Genomic DNA, 10,690 nt, shown 5'->3' with positions numbered 1-10,690 from the left:
CTCTCTCTTTCGCTCTGTCTGTGTAATTAATTCTTTGCTGACTCGGCGATTTGTAGGCCGAGTCACAAAAAAGGCACAATTAAATGCGCAACTACAACAAAAACATTATCAACAAGCAAGATAAATGAGCCTTAATATCTTGTTGCAGTTGGCACGACTGTCAGATACCCTGTACTAATTTTTTTTGTAATTAAACACTACTATTTCTAGCTAATTTTTAGTTAGTAGCACAACCATTACATTAAGCTCAGTTTTGTGACCTTACCCGACTTTCAGATACCCTGTATAAGCTGCCTAAAATATATTGACAAACAATGGTTAATGAACAGCATAAGGACAAGCACAAAACAGAAAGAACAAGTAACTAAAATGATCCTAAACTCAGTAGTTTCAAATAGAACGACTTTCAGATACCCTCTACTAATTTAAACAGCTTAGTTGACATTTAAGTTCACAATTACAACAAGCACAATAGCAGCTAGAAATAAAATGCAAATTACTACATGGACTAGTTATAAGATGCACCACTTAGCACGACAGCCAGTTACCCTGTACTGTTGTTTAACACACTGATTGGATTAAATTCAACGTTGTGTAAAGAAATGTAAAAAAAAAAAGCTTATAGTCAGGCTTACCCGCTTAATCACTTGTCTACAGGATATAGCTATAGGGAAATACAACGTTTAGAGTATAACAGAGTCTTATCTTGCATAACAACTTAAAGAATACATCTACACATGCATTTAGTCAGGCATACGGACTAAACTATTCGGCTACAGGGTATAATAAAAAAAAATAAGCCATTATAGTGTTCAAGAAAGTATAACCTTGAACAAAAACTTAAGAAATGCATCAACTCACCCTTATAGTCGTGCATACCCGCTCCATCCATCGAGTACAGGGTATAATAATGCAATGCATTTGCCTGGCAACTGGGCAAATGGCATTTCGAATGTCGTTGCTGCTAATGCTGATGCCATAACTGTTGCCTCTCTGCTCGTGGCATGCAGCATGTAGCATGTAGCACGTTGCCAGTTGCCAGTTGCCCGTTGTCGTCGCCAGCGCCTTCTCGAATGTGGCCAAAAAGCAATTAGCAAAGTTTTTAGCCCTGGTCGACGCCAAAAACGGACAGCGGACAAACGGATGAGCGGACGGACAGACTCAAGAGTGTGTACAAGTATGTGTGTGTTTATGTGTGTGTCCAGGGGCGTGTCAAAGACAGGGGGGGTGAGGATAAAGGACACAATTTTAAAAATTTGAAAATGTGAAGAACAAAAAGATTTGAACAGATTTCGAGTTAAACTTTAATTTTAAGAATTTTTTAATATACAAAAAAATACAGAAAACCGTTTTTAGTTTTTCAAAACGAATTTATTTCAGAACCGGTTAATTTTAAAGTTTCGAAAAAAAATTGACAGTAATAGAAAACAATTTAATTTTTAAATTTTAATGCAAAATCAATAAAGAGGTCAAATACTGAAAAAATTCATATGCCGCAAGGAAATCGGCTAAGATTTAACAAAGTTATGACAGTTTGAAGTATTTGAACAGTAGAAAGTATGGAAAGCAAAAGTATGGAAAATGTGGAAAGTGATGAAAAAAAATTAAATTTTCAAATATTAATGCAGAATCACAACAGAAACCAAATTATGGTAAAATTAGCATTTGACAAGAATATCGGTTAAGATTTGACAAAGTTATGACAGTTTGAAGTATTTGAAAAGTAGAAAGTATGGAAAAACTACTTTGAACGAAAGTATGGAAAATGTGAAAAGTGATGAAAAAAAAAATTTTTTTTCAATTTTAATGCAGAATAACAATAGAGACAAAAGTATGGTAAAATTAGCATTCCGCAAGAATATCGGTTAAGATTTGACAAAGTTAAGTCAAGTGAAAATATGGAAAAAATGGATAGTGATGAAAAACATTCAATTTTGCAATTTTGATGCTGCATCCAATTAAAGTTGAGCTGTCGATTTTTTTTTAGAAAATTCCAGTTAACTAACCCGATTAATCGTCAAAAAAAAATAATCGAGTTAAAGTAGTTGAAATCGTTATTGTTTTCAAATAAAATGTTACTTTATTTTTTTTTCATTTAAAAAAAAGGGGCGTTTAATACAGTTTTGTTCCGTTTGAAACTTTTGCTAGGCACGGCGCTGTGTGAATGTGTGTGTGCGAGGGAGACGGAGAAAGATAGAGGGAGAGAGAAATAGAGACAACAGTGACTGCTGTTTCTGCTGCTGTTTCTGCTGCTGTTTGCGGGCCATCATCAATCTGCTGCAGTTGCGCTAGTTACCCTTGCCCCTTACCCTTGCCCTTACCCTACCCTTACCTTTCCCTTACTTCTTGCCTTATTCTTGCCCTTCCTCCACAGTGTTGCACCTACTGTTGAGTGGAAAATGGCCGGAAAACCAGGCGCGACCATTGTCATTTCCAATTATTCATGGATAATCTAACCCAAAATGGGACGTTAATTACGGGCGCATGTCAGTGGCACTATGCGCCGGAACACACAACAATACCCTCGCCCCACCTCCCACCTCCTCTCTTAGTCCCTCCCCCTCTTCGGCAACCCTTCGTCAGTTTTTGCTATACGTTAGATTTGCAGCCGGGAAAAAGTTGCGCAGCCTCTGAAGCGATTGCAACACATAAACTACTTATTTGCTTTTTATCGAAGCCAACACAAAACCTGGCGAGGGTGGTTCAATAACTTGTGAGCTACATTGATAACTACAAATTTAAATTTACATCTTAAAATATATAATTACAGGGAGCTGTGATTTTTATCTTTAATTTCTTAATATCTATCGGTTTTTTCTTAATTTTTTAAGCCCATTTAATTAATTGAAATTATACCAGGCATCACAAAATATCTCTGCAATTCCATACCTAGCAAATAATCTTAAATTTAGCAATCAATAAGCCCATCTATTAATCTATCTACATACTTTTCTATATGATTTCAAATTTTATTTAAATTCCTTTACCGAAACTTGGTGCAAACAATTGATTAACTTAAAATTTGTTAAGATCAGACCCTATATAGCTATACAATCTGATAATCGTAGGCATATACATTTTTTCACCATTTTTTTTTTTAATATCTAGCAGTCGGCAAAATCAATTCCAACAAAAATTACCTATTAAAATTGTTTACAATTTAAATATTGTTTAAGCAGCCCTCGTAAAATTGTACGTTCCTACATTGGGTGATTAATTAAGCTGCAAATGCTGCAAAAATGCAATCCGCTGTTTCTGACAAGTCTACAACAAGGGTAAAAACACCCAACTAATTACAATTGTAAGTAAGCTTTGTTTTCTCCCTAAAACTGGTCTGATGCTTTAAAATATCCAAACTGAGTAAGTAATCTATATTAATTTTAAACAGAAATCAGTATTTGCTCTTAATTGACATACAAAATTATAATCATAAAAACAAACCACAATTAAATCTGCATTAAATTGAACCTCGTTTCATAATTTCTTTAATCAAAATTTCATAATTTATTTTGAGTAGATATTAATTGTTAATAAACACAAGATTAAACACGTTTTTAATTGACATTGCACATGGAAATCGTGGGAATTTTAATGCAGTTTGAAAAATCGAGCAGGATTCTTAAGTTTAAATTTTAACTGACAATTGGCAAAGCGCTCAATCGATATTAAAGGTGGAGTAATTTGTGCTCCACACGCAATTGTGTAGCTGATAAGTCTGGCCACCCTGCCAATCGATATCAATAAAGTCTGGCAGCCCTAATGCCGGTTGAGCAGCTGTTCATGGCAAATACGCAGCTGACAACAATTAGTTGTTTGACTATTTGACGTGTGGAGTTCGATTGAGTGAACAGCATACTAGCCTGCCGCATATGCAGCTAAAGAGATAAATTTCTAGCTAAGATTCACAGAGCAGCAGGATGAGCAACATTGTGCAGTATATTGTGGTGAGGAGTGATCTGCGCTCCACACTCAATTGGCCGCTGGGTGCGGTGATCGCACAATGCTGCCATGCGACGGCGGCGGTGATGAGTCTCCACACGGAGGATGAGGATACGCAGGCGTATCTCAAGGATCTGGACAACATGCACAAGGTGGTGCTGGAGGCCAAGGATGAGGCCGCATTGCTCAAGCTCAGCGAGAAGCTAAAGGAGAACGAGATCAAGCATAAATTGTGGATCGAACAGCCTGAAAATACACCCACTTGTCTGGCCATCAAACCCTATGTAAAAGATGCGATCCACAAATATGTAAAGCATCTGAAGCTACTCAAGTGACTTAGGCAACAAACTGATATCTGATATTAGCATATCCAGCTGGCATTTGTTCATTATTAAACTAAAGATTTTAGATAGTTTGTTCTTAATGATGTAAAAATAAAAACTAAATTATCCTCAAATATCAATCTTAACTCGTAGTTTCATTTTTTTTTCATTCTATGTCCACTATATACATAATAATGTAGAAAAGTTCAGGAGCCAAGTTTCTTCAAGATATTATTTTTTTTTTAAGCCATTGAAAAAATGCTTCCAATTATTTCTATATAATTTCTTAAAAAATATTGTGACTCATAAAAAAACTAAAATATATAGATTGTTTCTTCTCAAAGATTAAAGAATTTAATACTGTAATATCCATTTAACAAGTATTACGTTAATTTTTTGTTTTTAGTATTTCCACCATCTATTGTTTATAAAAATACAGAAAAAACTATAACAATAAAAAATATATATATAACAGAAACTAAATACAAAAAAAATCAAATATCTTCTATATTATTTATTCTATTCTGAATACTATGTATTAAATTTTTATATGTTCTGTATCAATAATATTGGGATTCTAGTTCGTTTTATTTAATTTTCATCTTAAAAGATTTGCTACCAAATTTAAAAAAAAAAAAAAAAACTTCGAAATAAAAGGTAATCTGAGAAATCTTATTAATAATTATTAATCAATTCTTACAATATCCGCTACAAATATGCATATATTTACAAAGTTTCTTTTAAAAAAAAAACTTGTTTTCTTTAAGTTTTAATTGTATCTACATTTAAATTTTTATTGTATTACAATCTATAAGCTCTATATAGCTTAAATAATAATAATACGTATATAACTTTAATATAAGAGCTGGGCTGACCAAATTTTACAAGAAAAGTTCAAAATTAAACTCAATCTAAAAAAAAGTTCTCGAAAATGAAAGAGACCGATTGTTACTACATCCTTTTCATAAAGGGTTTGATTTGAAAACTAAAAAAATTGAAGCTCAAACGAAGCTAAAAGACCAACAAATATATATACGTGTTTCTATATAATAAAGTTTTCGATTTGAAGACCCTGCGATTAAAGTTCAACTGAAGCGACAGATGAAAAAAACTTTATACAAAACGCTTATTTTCTTAACGATTGTCATAACTAAAAAAAACACGACTTGAAGTTTTAAATTCAGTATAAATCTTTTGATTCTCAAGCAATGAAATTTTTACACATAATAGAACAGGATACAACGAATATTTCTGCATAATTAATTCAACAAATAACAAACCATATGAAATGATAATAATAAAGGCAATTTAGTGTCAACAACTTAAATATTTATGTAGATGGCGCTTTCGATTTATCATAAAATACATAGGCAATTTCCAGCTAGTTAAGATGTGTAGGATCTATCGGGGCTGTAAGAATAAAGTAATATTCAACCTATTTTCATAATGTACAGGTTTATCATAATATTTATTTAACAGTTAGATGGTAAAACGGATCGACGCAGTAAAAATCAAAAATATTAAATCTAAAACTTATGTCAAAGAAAAAAATAAACAAATTTTGCTTAAAATTGGGTAAGTTGTTTTTGTAGCTTAATCATAGAAATTTTCTTAACGATTCATGCAATTGTTATGAAAGTAAAATTAATTAGTATATCTATATATATATATTTGTATATATATAGCTTATATATATGGAGTAGGTTAAATTTGATAGGTTTAATTTCATGCGTCGAGCCGAATCGAAACGTAAAGATCTGTTTCTTCTGTCCAGCATTTAAAAATTTGACTTAAGTCTAGGTTGTATCTAATGATTAGTCAGTTTTCTTCGTATAAAGTGCTCAAAGTGGCTGCGATATAATATCTTTGGATTATCCTCAGAGGCATGCTCATCCACCTGCAACGTGCTCGTCCATTTCCATAGCAAACGACGCGAATAACAATGACGAAACGATGAAAATACCTCATTAAATTTACGCGGTTCAATTTGTTCCTTGAACAGCGATTCCTTCGTATTGGTATTATAATAATAGATCTGCTGGCGTGATCTGGAGAATGCTGTCACAAAATTCTGTGTCATTTCACAGAACAAAATAATGCCGCCGGGCACAAAGAACTTTTGATCATCCAGCACATAACCATAGCGCTGTGAATTATCCTTGAGCACATATTGCCGCATCTCATTGAAAAAACGCCCCATTTCACGCAGCCTAAAGATGGGACGACATCGGATGGCACCACAGGTGCGTTCCTTTTTATATGGCTTATTCAAACTGCTGGCATATTTGGCGCACATGCTCACACGCTCCAGAAATGGACGACGTCTAATGTCCACACCGCCCAAACATATAGCATCCATTATATGCAGGGCCGAAACACATTGTGAGGTGCGTCCCTGTCCGCTAAACTCAAACATAATCTCGCCAAAGAATATGGAACGTGGTTGCACATTGAAATTCGTCTCGACCAGCTCCCATTTGCGGTGCTCCGTATAGCGCAATAGATTCCCACGGGATTTGCATAGAAAGATGGTGCAACCATTAATATTTGTCTCTCCCCGTCCAATGGGCATAAAATGCCAATCATCCACATTCAAGATGCTATTATGCAATGGCATTACGCCATATAGCTCCGTAGCAGGACCATTTAACCAATCCCTGTTCTTGGACCAATCTCTCAAGAGTTCTTCCAGCAAACGTTCTGTGGTCTTCACTTCCGGCGCCTGCCGCAATTTATCGGGTAATCCCCAGGTCTTTAAACAATCCTGTCGCACCTCCGATTGACGCACTTCCTTTAATTCCAGATTTTGAGCAAATGCCGCTATCTTGCGTAATCCCACAATCTGTGTATTGCCTATAGTATTATTTGATTCAATGATATAGCGTATGAATTGCTCATCCTGATGCATTTGCTCGCGATTAAAGATCTCCAGCACATCCAGCTGCTGTTCACTGTCCTCATTTTGACTCTCCTCATTCAAGAACTTATTAATGGCATTCATATATTCAATAATACCCTGTGTCTCCGGTAATTTGTTCTTGCAGACAATATAACGCTCGGAATTCGCTGGACGACTGCTATTTGGTTTAATAATGGCTATTTGATGGAAACTCTTGTACATCAGATAGACCAGACCCACACTAAAGGGTGTAAACAGATCAAACAGCTTGCACACAAAGCTCCCATTGATGCGGAGTATTTTCAGTGCCGTTACAAACTGACAAAGATACAATTGCTTCGAAAGTATCTCCTGGATGTTCTCCTGTCCCTCGACGGAGAAACCGCCATCGGCCATGGCAAAATGTACACCTTCAGGTGTATGTTTGCGTATATAATCATTCAAGGAATCCTGATTCTCCTGATCGAATATATTGCCATCATCCTTGTCGCCATAGAAGGCATCAAATGATTCCGGCGATGCGGCAAAGAATTTATCCAGCTTAAAATCATTGGCTCCCTTTAATGTAAAACCAAATCCCTTCGCCTCCCACGATTTGCGATACAGCACATATTCAGAGAAGCCGCCAGGTCCTGAAAATAACAAGGAATTAATATATAATTATAACTAGTTTACGTTTACGTTTACGTTTATGTTTGTTATTCTTTCTATTTCTATTACCTTTTGTAATTATTAAATTTAAGAATCAAAGCTGTAAAGCACCAAAAATTTTGAAAAAGGTTTGGTTCGGTGGTTTGAACCAGAGAGAGTAAGGCCTAGGTTCGGTTCGCAAACCGGTTTATATATCCAGTAAATCAAAAGGTATGGGTTCGAACCTTGGTCAATTTAGTAAAAATAAAAAAATATTTTCATTGCTTACATTTTTTTTTAATTTTTATAAGCCAATATAAGAGAGCAAGGCCTAGTTTCAGTTCGCAAATTGGTTTATATATACAGTAAATAAAAAGGTATGGGTTCGAACCTTGGTCAATTTTTTACAAAAAAAAATATATTCATGCTTACATTTTTTTAAAATTTCTATAAGCCAATATAAGAGAGCAAGACCTAGTTTCAGTTCGCAAATTGGTTTATATATCCCATGGACCCAAGGTATGGGTTCGAACCCTGGTTCAATTTAATACAAAAATAATCCTTGCTGTTTTAATTTTTTCTTGATATTTTAAACCAATTAAATATTGTTATATAACATAAAAAATTCTTAACAATATTTTTTATGTACATACGTGTTCTTAAATTAAATAATTAACAAAAGTATAAAAAAATCATAACAAAAACTTAGGGCCGATTTTTTAATGTTTCCTTGAATTTTATCAAATATATAGTTAGAAAACCTCTTTAACAAGACATTGAAAAACCTGCTCCAAGCCATATTCTAAAATCCTAACTCTTAGTCCCCGCTTTTTGAGTTGAAAAATAAATGTAAATAAAATGTTATTAGCATATCTTAAGTGTTTTTAGAGCGATCCCGACAAGTTTGGAATCAAAACTCTTCTTAGAACCAGAACTGTCAAAATTGCATAGAATCAAAGGACCAAGTGCCCTTAAAATATAATTATCGTTCATGCAAGGACTAAAAACACACAATTTTTCAACTGAAAAAGCGGGAACAAGGAATTGATTTCAGAACAGGTTTCTTGGTGAATTAGGGCTACCATTATTTTGTGAAAAATATCAATGCACCGTAGTATATATATATATATACATATATCAGGGTATCAGGGTATTGTTTGTATTTTGCTTTTTGGTTATCGATTACGAAAAGTATTTGTATATCGGTTTTGTAATGGTTACCGGTTTTTTTTTTATGTTTTAATTTCCAAATACCGATGTAATTTTGGCTTACAATAAAAATCCTTTGAATCCTTTGATTTAAAAAAAAATCTATTTAAGAAGATCAAAATTCAAATTTAAATCAAAATTTAGTTTGAAAAATGATGATTACATCTTAATGCTTGATTGAACCAAAACTAAACGGTTTACATGAATCGGTTACCAATCGGTTACGTATCGGTTATTTCGGTTTGAATAATTTCGTATTATCGGTTTTGGTATAGTAAAAAAAAGTTGTTTTGGTTAGGGTAACAGTCACGGTTACCGGGCTACCAATTTCAATCGGTTAAGACCGGTTAAAGGAAACGGTTTCAGTCCCTGATATATATATATATATATATATATATATATATATATATATATACACGTATACAGCGAGAGGGAGTAAGAGAGAGAACAAACCCGCACACATGTCCGCAAAGTAGAGCAGCTCATTGGATCCAATTAGAGATTGACCCAGTGCATCACGTGGTTCCGTGAACATATGCTCACACATGGCATCAATATTGGCCATTTTAACGGCCGCCCGATTCAGAAAGATGGAGCTCCTTATGGTCTCGAAGGGATTGCAGCGGGAACGTGCCCGTCGCATCTCCGTATCATTGAGATCATCAAAGACACTCTTCGCATTCAAGATATGATGCAATATCTCCGGATCACAATATTGGGTTTCATCATCCAGCGTCAGTTTGCGTGAACCGGTTACCAGATGACCCATCAACTGTTCCACACTATATGCACTGCAATTCTCACCCAAATTGCTCAGCCAGAGCACAGGTTCCACAATCTTGAGATCCTCACACTGTGGATCCCATTTACCCGCCGACCAATGCACAGTATCCAATTTCAGACCAAAACCACGTCTGCCATCCTGTTGTACCGCAATAACGGGCTCGAGGCGACCTTGATTGCTCTTACCCAGACCTTTGTCGTCCTCGTAACCCATTTTCTTCATCATTCCCATGACCTTGTTCGAATAGCAATAACTGTTCAGCCAATCCCGCTTGATCTTCTTTGGCGTCGGCTCAAAATTCTCATCATCCGATGGCTCCTCCATGTTTATGCTGTTGTTGTTGTTGCAGTTGTTGTCGGACACTTGCAGCTACTTGTTTATAATTTGTTTATGCTTTTTTGTGGTGGTATTGGGAGCTGCTGCTGCTGCTGTTCTGCTTCTTCTCTGCTGCTTCTGCTGCTTCAGTTGTTAGAGTTGCCAACTTTTGAAAGCGCCCACACACGAGACAAGCATATGCGATTAAATTAAATTTTGTATTATGTTTATTTTTTGCACACAGACTAGAGGCGGCTTGTTTTATACAATAGCCTACTAGTTACGCTTTTAATAACATTTTTGTTACAATTTACTCGCTGACATCGAAGTCAAAGCAATGTTTTTGTATGTTTAAACAAATGAAATTTTTCAAAACTAACGAGCCGCTTACCAAGTACTGTAGACAATGAAAATTTCAACGAGCCGAGCATGCTCATCGCACATGCATGTCGTGTGTGGGTGCCTTATAAGAATAAAATAGCTGTTTCTAGCTAAAAAGTATCAAAAAAATAGCTGAAATTGCGATGCAATTAGCTCAAAAACGGTGTGGCAGCCTTGAATCCCAGACAAAAAAATACCAACAGTTTTCAC

The 10,690-nt window shown here is 35.1% G+C and overlaps 2 protein-coding genes across 2 annotated transcripts; one reads left to right on the top strand and one right to left on the bottom strand.

Annotated features, from left to right (window-relative positions):
• Positions 1 to 3,827: 3,827 nt before the first annotated feature.
• LOC117789088 (putative peptidyl-tRNA hydrolase PTRHD1) lies at positions 3,828 to 4,408 on the top strand. The gene has a single exon (XM_034628120.1). It carries the CDS (start codon positions 3,918 to 3,920, stop codon positions 4,272 to 4,274), a length of 357 nt encoding a protein of 118 aa, XP_034484011.1. The 5' UTR covers positions 3,828 to 3,917; the 3' UTR covers positions 4,275 to 4,408.
• A 1,028-nt stretch (positions 4,409 to 5,436) lies between these two features.
• LOC117793597 (cap-specific mRNA (nucleoside-2'-O-)-methyltransferase 1) lies at positions 5,437 to 10,319 on the bottom strand. Its single transcript, XM_034633957.1, has 2 exons — positions 9,454 to 10,319; positions 5,437 to 7,793 (listed from the first exon to the last, which is right to left on the bottom strand). Exons 1-2 carry the CDS (start codon positions 10,106 to 10,108, stop codon positions 6,070 to 6,072), a joined length of 2,379 nt encoding a protein of 792 aa, XP_034489848.1. The 5' UTR covers positions 10,109 to 10,319; the 3' UTR covers positions 5,437 to 6,069.
• Between the last annotated feature and the right edge of the window lie 371 nt (positions 10,320 to 10,690).

This window comes from Drosophila innubila, chromosome X (assembly GCF_004354385.1).
Source record: "Drosophila innubila isolate TH190305 chromosome X, UK_Dinn_1.0, whole genome shotgun sequence".
NCBI classification, from domain to species: Eukaryota; Metazoa; Arthropoda; class Insecta; order Diptera; family Drosophilidae; genus Drosophila; species Drosophila innubila.
The sequence above is the reverse complement of the archived record's forward strand: the minus strand, read 5'-3'. Positions and strand labels throughout refer to the sequence as shown.

What these genes read in the sequence shown, in the direction of transcription:
- LOC117789088 (XM_034628120.1), top strand. Translation starts at nt 3,918, where the DNA reads ATGAGCAACATTGTGCAGTATATTGTGGTGAGGAGTGATCTGCGCTCC.
- LOC117793597 (XM_034633957.1), bottom strand. Translation starts at nt 10,108, where the DNA reads ATGGAGGAGCCATCGGATGATGAGAATTTTGAGCCGACGCCAAAGAAG. An exon ending in CTTTGCGGACATGTGTGCGG is followed by an intron (nt 7,794 to 9,453) that starts GTTTGTTCTCTC and finishes TGTTATTTTCAG; the next exon opens with GACCTGGCGGCTTCTCTGAA.